We start from the raw sequence: 12,768 nt of genomic DNA, 5'->3' as shown, positions 1-12,768 counted from the left end.
AAATGACCACACACCATACCCAAATTTATGGGCACAATGAAAACAGTGTTAAGAGGAAAGTTCATAACACTAAATACCTACATAAAGCAGCTGGAAAAATCCCACACTAGTGAGTTAACAGAACACCTGAAAACTCTAGAACAAAAAGAAGCAAACTCACCCAGGAGAACTAGATGGCAGGAAATAATCAAATTGAGAGCTGAAATCAACAAAATAGAAACAAAGAAAACAATACAAAGTATCAATGAGACAAAGAGTTGGTTCTTCGAGAAAAATTAATAAAATGGGCAAACCTTTAGCCAAACTAACCAAAAAGAAAAGAGAGAATATCCAAATTAACAAAATCAGAAATGAAAAGGGGACATAACAACAGACACAAAGGAAATCCTGAGAATCATTAGATCATATTTTGAAACCTGTACTCCACAAAATTGGAAAATTTAAAGGAAATGGACAACTTTCTGGATAAATATCATTTACTAAAATTAAATCAAGACCAGATAAGCAAATTAAATAGACCTATAACGCTAAAGAAATAGAAACAATCATCAAAAGTCCCAAAGAAAAAAAGTTTTTTTTTCAGCTCAGAATTCTACAAGATTTTCAAAGAAGAATACCAATACTCAAATTATTCCACACAATAGAAACAGAAGGAACATTGCCTAACTTTTTATGAGGATACATTTACCTTGATATCCAAACCACAGAACGACACAACTAAGAAAGAGAATTACAGACCAATCTCACTCATGAACATTGATGCAAAAATACTCAATAAAATACTAGCAAATCAAACCCAAGAATACATCAGATCCATCATCTACCATGATCAAGTAGGCTTCATCCCACAGATGCAAGGATGGTTCAACATATGAAAATCTATCAATGTACTCCACCATATAAACAAACTGAAAAATAAAAATCACATGATCATCTCATTAGATGCTGAAAAAAGTCTTCAACAAAATACAACATCGCTTCATGAAAAACGTCTTGGAGAGAGTAGGGATATAAGGAACATACCTAAACATAATACAGGCAGTATACAGAAAGCCAACAGCCAACATCAAACTAAATGGAGAGAAACTCACAGCGATCCCACTAAAATCAGAAACAAGACAAGGCTGTTTATCCTCTCCATGTCTAATCAATATAGTCCTTGAGGTCCCAGCTAGAGCAGTAAGACAACAAAAGGAGATTAAGGGGATACAATTCAGAAAAGAAGAAGTCAAACTCTCACTATTTGTTGATGATATGATAGTTTACATAAGCGACCCCAAAAATTCTACCATGGAACTTCTACACTCATAAGCACTTTCAGTAACGTAGCAGGATACAAGATTAATCTCCCCCCCACACACAAAAAAACAAAAAACAGTAGCCCTCCTTTACACAGACGATAAAAGGGCTGAGAAAGAAATCAGAGAAACATCACCTTTCACAATAGCCACAAATAGCATAAAATATCTCAGAGTAACTCTAACCAAACAAGTGGAAGATCTGTATGACAAGAACTTTAAAATCTTTGGAGAAAGAAATTGAAGGAGACACCAGAAAAAGTGGAAAGATCTCCCATGCTCTTAGGTAGGTCGAATTAACATAGTAAACATGGCAATCTTACCAAAAGCAATCTACAGATTCAATGCAATGCCTATCAAGACTCCAGCAAAATTCTTTACAGACCTGGAAGGAACAGTACTCAACTATATATGGAAAAGCAAAAACCCAGAATAGTCAAAGCAGTCTTGTACAATAAAGAAACTTTTGGAGGCATCATGATCCCTGACTTCAAACTCTACTACAAAGTTACAGTACTGAAAACAGACTGGTATTGGCATAAGAACAGACAGGAGGACCAATGGAACTGGATCTAAGACCCGTATAGTAATCCACACACCTAGGAACACCCAATTTTTGACAAAGAAGCAAAAAATATAAAATGGAAAAAAGCATATTTAACAAATGGTGCCTGCATAACTGGATGTCAACATGTGGAAAAATGAAAATAGACCCATATCTATCACCATGTACAAAACTCAAGTCCAAGTGGTTCTAAGACCTCAACATAAAGCCAACCACAGAGAACCTCATAGGAGAGAAAGTGGAAAGTATACTTGAACTCACTGACACAGGAGACCACTTCCTAAATATAGCCCTGGTAGCTCAGGCAATGAGAGCAACAGCTAATAAATGAGACCTCCTGAAACTGAGAAACTTCTATAAAGAAAGCAAAGGGCACGATCAATAAGAAAAAATAACAGTCTACAGAATGGTAAACGATCTTTACCCACTCCACATCATCTGATCTCCAAAATATACAAATAACTCAAGAAATTAGACATCCAAAGAACAAATAATCCAATAAAAATGGGGGTAAACAGAGAACTCTTAAGAGATGAATCTAAAATGGCTGAAAGATACTTAAGGAAATGCTCAACATCCTTAGTCATCAGAGAAATGCAAATTAAAACAACTCTGAGATTCCATCTTACACCTATCAGATGGCAAAGATCAAAAACACTGATGACAGCTTAATACTGGAGAGGTTGTGGAGTAAAGGGAACACTCCTGCATTGCTGGTGGGAATGCAAACTGGTACAGCTCCTTTAGATATCAGTATAGCAATTTCTCAGAAAATTAGGAAACCACCTTTCTCAAAACCCAGCAATACCACTTTTGGATATATAACCAAAGGATGCTCAATTGTACCACAAGGACATGTGTTCAGTTATGTTCACAGCAGCATTGTTTGTCATAACCAGAACCTGGAAACAACCTAAATGCTCCTTGGCTGAAGAATGGACAAGAAAAATGTGGTACATTTACACAATGGAGTACTACACAGCAGAAAAAAAAAACAACATCTTGAATTTTGCGGGCAAATGGATGGATCTAGAAAACACATTGAGTGAGGTAACCCAGACCCAGAAAGACAAATAACATATGTACTCACTCGTAAGGGGCTTTTAGACATAAAGCAAAAAGAAATAGCCAACAATTCACAACCCCAAAGAACTTAGACAACCCTTAGAGAGACAGACATGGATCTAATCTATGTGGGAAGTAGAGAAAGACAAGATCTTCTGACTAAATTGGGAACCGTGGGAGAGGGTTGAATGGGAGGGCAGAGGCAGGGAGGAGGCAGAGAAAAATGTATAGCTCAATAAAAATGGATAAAAAATTTAAAAGGTTATAGAAACAACCATCTCTACCTGATACAATTGTACCTACAACCACTTCTATCTGGTACAACTGTACCCACGAAATTCTCTCAGGTGACTAATTTGCCAGTATGAAGCAGGAGTTTGGATGACTCTATTATACCCTTAAAATTATTGTGCCATACGAGCCATTGCTGTAGTTAGCATTTCAGATAGGAGAGAACTGGGTGCTTCCCTCCCTTGGAAGCCTGCATGGCACCTTCTGGTATCATGATAGCTTCTGTAACTAAGGAAAGCTGAAAGTGGGAGAAATTGTCTTCTACAGGGAAGACCCGCCCCCATTGGTTCTCCAATACCAAGGGGTCAGCCTTGAAATTATATACATACCAGTAACAGCATATGAACTGATCAGGTTGTGTTTATAAATTTATATAAGTCAACACTTACACATACATGTAACAACAATGAAAAAGGTCATGCATTTGAGAGAGAGCAAGGAGGGCTTTATGGGAGAGGTTGGAGGTAAGAAAGGGAGGGGAGAAGTGTCATTATATTTTACCTTCAAAAATAAAAAATAGTAATGAAAATATCCTAAAGCTAATAGGAAGCCTATTTAATTATAAGAGTTTAATTATAAGACAAGAGTTTCAAAGTGGCAAAAAGAAAACACATAACCAAGGAAAGATATCAGGAAGTCTACAATGAGATATAAACATCTATAACCAACGCATTTTCAACAAAAGTACCAACACGGTCCAAAGGAAAAAGTGGAGTTTATCAAAAGATGTGAGCAGAGGTGACATCAGTGACGTGGGAGAAGCAAGGCCCTCAAAGCTTCTTTCTCACAGGGGCAAAAAAAGTCCCAATGAACTTCAAGCTAACAGAGGGGACCTATGCAATGCTTATTAAAGGGAACAGCTGAACGATGTGGCTTGTGTTGTTTCTGGTCGCCCTGCTCCTACCTTCCTGAAATCTCAGGGGATTTAATCAACACATTGAGATGAATGAAAATGAAGAAACATCCAACTGAACTTATGCACGCAGCGAAGCCAGTTTAGAGAGGGAAATTCATTCCTGTAAACATCTGGATTGTTAAAATGGAACATCTCTCGGTTGTGGGTCTAGTCTTTAGTGGCTGAGCCATCACTTCAGTTCAAAAGGAATGTTTCTGAAATCAATATCCCAAGCTTATCTTCAACTAGAAATCAAAGAACAAGCTAAACACAAAGCAAACAGCAGGCCAGAACAAATACTGGTGCACAAATGAAATAAAGTACAGGAAAACCACAGAAGACAAAAGCAGGTGGCTGGACTAGCCAAGGTACAGAGAAGACACAAATCACCAGACAGTCGTACACAGAGGCCATCACTTCTGTTCTTCCAGAGATAAAGGCACAGGACTACTCCAGACAATTGTATGCCAGCAAGTTCAACAACCCAGACTGAATAGGCACACTCTTAGAAAAAAACCAATCTGCTGAAACTGATTCCAAAGGAAACCAAATTAAAAGCCCCGAGAAGGAAATGAGAAAGGAGTCAGAAATTCAGAAAAGACCTTCAACGGGAGGTGGAGTCAGTGATGATGTCCTATAGAGCAGTGTATGACAGGCCAGCTCCACTAGTCAGTGTGACAAGGATGCTCAGGGAAGAACTGATAGGAGCCCCTCAAAAAACATTTAGCCCTGTAATAGAGTTTGAAGTCAGGGATGGCAATGCCTCCAGAGATTCCTTTATTGTATAGGATTGTTTTGGCTATCCTGGGTTTTTTGTTTTTCCATATAAAGGTGATTATTGTTCTCTCAAGGTCTGTGAAGAATTTTGTTGAGATTTTGATGGGGATAGAATTGAATCTATAGATTGCTTTCGATAGAATTGCCATTTTTACTATGTTGATCCTCCCAATCCAAGAGCATGAGAGATCCCTCCATTTTCTGGTGTCCTCTTCAATTTCTTTCTTCAAAGACTTAAAGTTCTTGTCGAATAGGTCTTTCACTTCCTTGGTTAGAGTTACCCCAAGATACTTTCTGCTATTTGTGGCAATTGTGAACGGTGAAGTTTCTCTGATTTCCCTCTCTGCTTCTCTATCCTTTGTATATAGAAGGGCTACTGATTTTTTTTCTTTTGAGTTGATCTTGTATCCTGCCATATCACTGAAGGTGTTTATCAGCTGTAGGAGTTTTTTGGAAGAGTTTTTGGGATCACTGATGTACACAATCATATCATCTGCAAATAATGAAAGTTTGACTTCTTCCTTTCCGATTCGAATCCCCTTGATCTCCTTATGTTGTCTTATTGCTATTGCTAGAACTTCAAGCACTATGTTGAAGAGATATGGAGAGAGTGGACAGCCTTGTCTTGTTCCTGATTTTAGTGGAATGGCTTTGAGTTTCTCTCCATTTAAATTGATATCAGATGTTGGTTTGCTGTATATTGCTTTTATTATATTTAGATACGATCCTTGTATCCCAACCCTCTCCAAGACCTTTATCATAAAGGGGTGTTGAATTTTGTCAAATGCTTTTTCAGCATCTAATGAAACAATCATGTGGTTGTTTTCTTTCAGTTTGTTTATAAGATGGATTACATTGATAGATTTTCATATGTTGAACCAGCCCTGCATTTCTGGGATGATCATAATGGATTATTTTTTTGATGTGTTCTTGGATTCGGTTTGCTAGTATTTTATCGAGAATATTTGCAGCAATGTTCATGTGCGAGATTGGTCTGTAATTCTCTATCTTGGTTGAGTCTTTGTGTGGTTTTGGTATCAGGGTAACTGTAGCTTCATAAAAAGAGTTTGCCAATGACTCTTCTGTTTCTATTATGTGAAACACTTTAAGGAATATAGGTATCAGCTCTTCTTGGAATTTCTGGTAAAATTCTGCATTAAAACCATCTGGTCCTGGGCTTTTTTGGTTGGGAGATTTTTTTATGACAGCTTCTATTACCTCACGACTTATAGGTTTATTTAAATTTTGTTCACCTGGTCTTGATTTAATTTTGGTATATTGTATTTATCTAAAACCAAGTCCATTTCTTTTACATTTTCCAACTTTGTGGCATACAGGCTTTTGTAGTAAGATCTAATGATTCTCTGAATTTCCTCTGTGTCTGTAGTTATGTCCCCCTTTTCATTTCTGATCTTGTTAATTTGCGTGTTCTCTCTCTGCTGTTTGATTAGTTTGGATAGGGGTTTGACAATCTCATTGATTTTCTCCAAGAATCAGCTCTTTGTTTCATTGATTCTTTGGATTGTTTTCTGTGTTTCTATTTTGTTGATTTCAGCCCTCAGTTTGATTATTTCCAGTCTTCTACTCCTCCTGGGTGAGTCTGCTTCTTTTTTTTCTAGAGTTTTCAGGTGTCCTCTTAACTCTCTAATGTGAGCTTTCTCCGTTTTCTTTATGTGGGCACTTAGTGCGATGAACTTTCCTCTTAGCACTGCTTTCATTGTGTCCCATAGGTTTGAGTATGTTGTGTCTTTATTTTCATTGGATTCAAGGAAGACTTTAATTTCTTTCTTATTTCTTCCCTGACCCAGGTGTGTTTCAGTAGTTGACTGTTCAGTATCCACGAGTTTGTAGGCTTTCTGGGGGTAGAGTTATTGTTAAATTCTAACTTTATTCCATGGTGATCCGATAAGACACAGGTGGTTACTAAATTTTTTTTTGAATCTGTGGAAGTTTGCTTTGTTACCGAGTATGTGATCAATTTCCATGAGATGCTGATTTTGAAAAACATAGATGTGATAGTTCTCTATTTGTTGAAAATGTTTCTGTTTTCTTTAATAATTTTTAATCTTGAAAAATTAATTTTCCATCCGATAATGTCCCAGAAAATGGGGAGTTATCACTGTACTATTTCCTATTTGCTGATTTCAGAAAGACTTCATATTTACTCAATTTTTTCTTGCTTATATTTTTACATATCTGAAATTATGCTTTATACTGTTTAATGTCTTAAAATTTTAATAAAACTCATTATAGTATGAAAAAAAAAGACAGAGGAGTGGATGGAAAAGCTGACGGCCTCGTGTTTGTGTGAGACGGCACCGGAACTAAAGCTGGAGCTAACGGGAAGCAGCAGCAGTTTTGACCATGGCACTGGAGATACACTGCGGGTCTGAGTGAGTGTGTATCAGTCCACAGTGGAGCATACTCTCCCCATGGGATGGAGTAGTGAATGCGTAATACAAACTATAGCTGTAATTAAAAGTTTCTAGCAGCCGCATTATAGAAAGTAAAAGCAAAAGCAATGATGTCAATTTTAATAATTTATTTTAGCCAAGTAGAAAATTTTAACAGCTGGTAACAAAAGAAAGGTGATGGCTTGGTGTGTGTTCTGTTGCGTAGCTTTTCATAAAGAAACACGAAACTTAGGAATCTTGACTGTTCATGAGACCTTAGTCCTCTATTGTATGAGCGCACCTTTCTCTTCTGGTAGGAACATTGATTCTTACTAAAGGACCACAGAGAGTAGAGGACAAAATGTGTCACCAAAGAACTTAGTTGAGATTTGGTAGAAGGAGTCAAGACTGACTTTACCATGGGGGGAAAAATATTACAAGTTGTAAGCTAATTCTTAAAGAAATGCATGGTGGTGGACGGTGATACCTGATGCCGAGCACAAAGGTATCCTGTGTGAGGGGCAGGAAGGGTAACACATGTGGAGAGAAAGATGCCTTCACGGGAGTTAGTAAACAAGATGTCTTGCTCCTTTACTTTAAGTCAAACATTTTATGGAACTTTATCTCAAAATGCTCTGTTATACATTACAGAAGATGCCTCTCAGACTTTCCTAAACGGAAGTATCCTGCCTCACAAAAGTTACAGTTCAGGGACATCTGTCTAGAGAAGGCTTGGTTCAGAGGCTCAGGGTGCCCTCACATTTTCTGTGGTCCCAGGTTTGTGCCTCTTTCAGGCAGGAGATTCTGGTTGCCTTGGCCGCATGCTGTGTCACCTAGAGCAAGCACCAAATGTACCTGTCCACTGTGCTAGTGAGGGTCCAAAGGCTGATTGCTTTGTAGCTGGACTGCAGACTCCTTGTTGAGTCTGGGATGGAGTTAGGATCTCTGGAAAGCCCGAGCCACTAGCTGAGAGAAGAGAGTGATAAGAAGACACGGAAGGTACACAGCAGAATTTCCCCAATACCCGCGGGTTGGGGTGGAGAGTAGACATACACCAGGTTCTTGAACAAATAGCATGAGGAAACCCTCTTTGTTTTATTGTTTTGCCTGTTTTATTTTTAATATTAACCATCATTTCATGTTGTGTTCTAGAAAATGTCATAAATAAAATTCTTAATCCTTTCAAATACTTGAATAAAGTGAATGATTCAAAAAAAGAATTTAGTGAAAAATGTGAAGAGAAGAAACAGTTACAAATTATTTTAAGAGGCTAATATTATTTTGACACCAAAACCAAAGTTAACACAAGAAAAATAAAATCATAGAACAATATCTCTTGTGAATACAGATTTTAAAATCTCAGCAAACAAGGCCAACAACATCCAAAAGCTTTGTATAACATGACCAGGTGAAATTTACCTAAGGAATGTAAGCCAACTTTTGAAAAAAAAAAGGCACTTGAAATCAGTGAGCATAATATATAATAATAAAATAAAGTACATAGTCCCTAAGATCATAACACTTGACAAAATTCAGAATATTTCAGAATAACAAAAATTTCGCAAAAACTAGGTGAAGAAGGGACTCGCCTCACTTTCACAAGAGAAATTTACCAGTATCCTCCAGTTCACAAAAAACAACGTTCACAAACTAATGGAATAGGAACGCCTGTTGTCACCATTTCTACTCAACACAGTACAAGTTCTCGTCAGCCTATATAAGACAGAGAAAAGACAGAACCCACAAACCCACACGTGTCACATATATACATGTTATATTAAAATTGTAACGCTCCCCAAATTAATGTATAGCATTAGTGTACAGCCTATCAAAATTAGTGCCCTTTCTTACAAAACTGGAAAAGCTGATCCTAAAAGTTCACATCGGGACACACAGACACAAAACACCCCAAACCATCTAAAAATTAGGCTCCTTCGTCCAGATGTACAAACAGAAGTACCAAAAGAAAACGCAAGTAGATCGATGCAAGTCATAATGTTAACTGAAATAAGCCAGTCACAAATCACTTGTTCATAAAAGTTAGGGTCAGTTTCCTAGAAGAACTCATTGGAACGGTGATCGTTAAGGACTCAAGGGCAATGGGAAGCAGCAATGGGATGAAGGTAAATAAGAGTTATCAAAAACCAGGTGTGTGGATGGGGGGTTATCCTGGTTTTGACAGAACAGTGGGGTAACCATTGGTTAATACAATCTGTGCTAGTCTGCAAACTGAAGAGGGAGAAATCTACAATCTTCAAAAAAACCATTAATGTGAACATGTGGATGCACACTGCACGCATGGATCAAATGACCATAAAGATGTGCAAATATAAAGCGTATCAACTAAAGAAAACTGTAAGGATAGCTCAAAGGTAAAGTGGTATGTACTCACAGGTACGTGTGTGTGTGTGTGTGTGTGTGTGTGTGTGTGTGTGTGAGCAATCACCCCTTTGCCTTCTCCAGATCCATTAGCTAATTCAGTGTCGGGGACTTCTGGCTGAAGTACACAGTGAACTCTAGGGCCAGAAGCAGTGGTGCCTTACAGTGGCAGACCCCATATGCTCAACAAGAAACACCCCTGGAAAGCACTAGAAGGCCCTAAGTGACATTGGCTTTGTGCCGCCATCTTGATCATCAGTACAATCTCCCTCCTCAGTAAATACACTGATATAGTAGGCGGCAATGCAAAAGGATCAAGAGAAAACAGAAACATCAAAAATAAAACCGAAATACCTTGCTTTTAGCTAATTCCTTTTCCAGACTGCATTTTTCTTTGGCTACTTCCTTTTCTGTTTTGTTGACCTGCCCAGGTGAGAAAAAGAAATGGATAGATGTTTAGAAGGCACAGGGCCTACAACAGCAGATGGCAGCATCCTACAGGTCAGTTAGTACCTACACCGAGAGGTAGCACGTCCTCTCAGAAAGGGGTCAAGGCATGTCTAGGAGGTGGAGCAGACTTCCCAAGGGGCAGGGACAGTTCTGCACGCCAGATCCTGCAGCTTTCCACCCAACTACAAGAGTCTGGGACTGTTAACTCTCAGAGTTTCCTCCCGTTTCCTTCAGAGAATTTTTTTTTTTTTTAAGTTTGACCCTGTAACCAACAGGAGGATCATGAGCTACCAGTTAACACTACTGATGTTGGAAGAGCACACTATACTGTTTGGCAAAGGCTACTTTACATGCTGAAGAATGCACATGTGCTAGTGGGCAACTCAGCATTGGAGCTCAGCTTAACTCTTGTTCTCTCTTCTGCAGTAGATACAGCTGTGAATCACCATTCTATACTTCACCTAGGGGGAGTCTGCTCCCCTCCTTCCTCTGTACCTCACCTAGGGGGAGTCTGCCCCCTCCTCCCTCTGTACCTCACCTAGGGGGAGTCTGCTCCCCCTCCCTCTGTACCTCACCTAGGGGGAGTCTGCTCCCCTCCTTCCTCTGTACCTCACCTAGGGGGGAGTCTGCCCCCCTCCCTCTGTACCTCACCTAGGGGGGAGTCTGCTCCCCTCCTTCCTCTGTACCTCACCTAGGGGGGAGTCTGCCCCCCACCTCCCTCTGTACCTCACCTAGGGGGGAGTCTGCCCCCACCTCCCTCTGTACCTCACCTAGGGGGGAGTCTGCTCCCCTCCTCCCTCTGTACCTCACCTAGGGGGGAGTCTGCTCCCCACCTCCCTCTGTACCTCACCTAGGAAGGAGTCTGCCCCCACCTCCCTCTGTACCTCACCTAGGAAGGAGTCTGCTCCCCTCCTCCCTCTGTACCTCACCTAGGGGGAGTCTGCCCCCACCTCCCTCTGTACCTCACCTAGGGAGGAGTCTGCCCCCACCTCCCTCTGTACCTCACCTAGGGGGGAGTCTGCCCCCTCCTCCCTCTGTACCTTACCTAGGGGGAGTCTGCCCCCTCCTCCCTCTGTACCTCACCTAGGGGGAGTCTGCCCCCTCCTCCCTCTGTACCTCACCTAGGGGGAGTCTGCCCCCACCTCCTGCTGAAACCTTTCATTCTTCTCTAGCAGAGACTTCGTCTCTTGCACTGATGCTTCCAACTCGCCCCGCAGTCTTGCAATAGTTGATTCCAGAAGTTCTTTCTGTACCGTTGTCCTCTTCTCGGCCTCCTTTGCTCTCTGGAGACACTGACCATGCTCAAGGATCAAATGGTCTCTGGAAGGAGAGAAGGAAAGGCCATCAAGTCCTGCTGGCCCGGAGGACAAATCTCCTTGAGGGAACAGGACCCCTGCCTGGCAACAGCTACCACAGCGGTCTAGCAGACTAGCTCCTCAGGGCTGGCTCAGAGAGGTGAGCTTAGAGATTCCCTCTGAGGACAAGAAGCAGAAACGAGGACCCGAAAGGAGCAGGTGGCGCTGGCTGGCTTACAGGTGTGTCTGGAGCTGGGCTTTATCGTTCTGGACAGTTTGGAGTTCGCCGGTGATGCTGGCGTGGGCGGCGTCTAAAAGCAGATTTTGCTCCTGAAATGTCTCTGTGATCATCTTCTGCTCCACCTGAGAGAGTAGGAAAAACTGAGACGCCATGTGACGGGGAACGTTCGGAGTCGCAGTTCGAAGACGCTGTGCCCCCTCCCAGACGGGCTTCTCTTCACAAACGAAGCCTTTGATAAGATAGGTTGAGAACCCAGCCCTCTCTTTGGCTACAGTTCTGTGATTTTACAGGTTGACCAAACAAAGATGAAGACATATTTACCAGCCCTGAAAATATGTCGTGAAACTATAAATGTCAATATAGTTTCAAAATTGAAATCTACATTAAAATACTTCAGTATCTTACATTTTTTTCTTTACTTTAAAATATGAAACAATATCAACATATATACATATCAGATGAAAAGATCTTTCCATCTCTGTCTTCTCCTTCCCCCCGAATAGTGTCAATCTGTTGGGAAAGCTGTTTGGGGCAGCTGGTGTGAACTCTCGGAGGCTCGCTCTTGTGTTGCGCTAAAGTGTGGCACTAATGGCACAGTAATTATTTGGGACCTTTCTCTGGTTTACCATTTTCTAGTTAGCAACACTTCTACCTACAATCCATAATAGTTTTGCAAGCCTTGTATGCATTAGTAATTACTTATTAATTATTTTTATTTAACCTTTTATTGGGAAAATAAGGATAAAGATGTAGCCGTTATAATAATTAGAGACTTGTACATATGTAAAATCCTTAATATCATACTTGTATATGTAAAGAAGGTAAACAAAACAACAACTTTCTCTCTCTCTCTCTCTCTCTCTCTCTCTCTCACACACACACACACACACACACACACACACACAAGCTACTACTACTTAGCATCCAAGGACCAGAATTTGAAAATTTTGTATTTTGATTAGGATGACCAAGTTTTGTGGTGAAACGCAATCTTAACAAAAAAGTAGAATTTCAAATAGCTGGGGTCAAAGTCAAGAGTATTCTTAGAATACTATAAGCAAAATGGAACATCACAGATATTTGGGGGAAAATAAGCACTTGGGAGTCAGTTTTAAATGT

At 40.2% G+C, this 12,768-nt stretch overlaps 1 protein-coding gene across 4 annotated transcripts in view; it reads right to left on the bottom strand.

Annotated features, from left to right (window-relative positions):
• Positions 1–12,768, bottom strand: part of Ccdc150 (coiled-coil domain containing 150) — an 81,913-nt gene that overhangs the window by 38,626 nt on the left and 30,519 nt on the right. For all 4 annotated transcript variants that reach the window (XR_015736803.1, XM_087902278.1, XM_087902279.1 and 1 more), the window contains exons 11-13: positions 11,647–11,771; positions 11,256–11,433; positions 10,018–10,086 (exon numbers count right to left, since the gene is read on the bottom strand). Coding sequence is in view for 3 of the 4 variants with exons in the window: in XM_087902278.1 (XP_087758404.1) it covers positions 10,018–10,086; positions 11,256–11,433; positions 11,647–11,771 (372 nt within the window). In the remaining variant the exon portion in view is untranslated. The remainder of the gene's footprint in view (positions 1–10,017; positions 10,087–11,255; positions 11,434–11,646; positions 11,772–12,768) is intronic.

Source organism: Myodes glareolus, chromosome 27 (genome assembly GCF_982192425.1).
Source record: "Myodes glareolus chromosome 27, mMyoGla1.1, whole genome shotgun sequence".
NCBI classification, from domain to species: domain Eukaryota; kingdom Metazoa; phylum Chordata; class Mammalia; order Rodentia; family Cricetidae; genus Myodes; species Myodes glareolus.
This window is presented reverse-complemented; position numbering and strand designations above follow the sequence as displayed.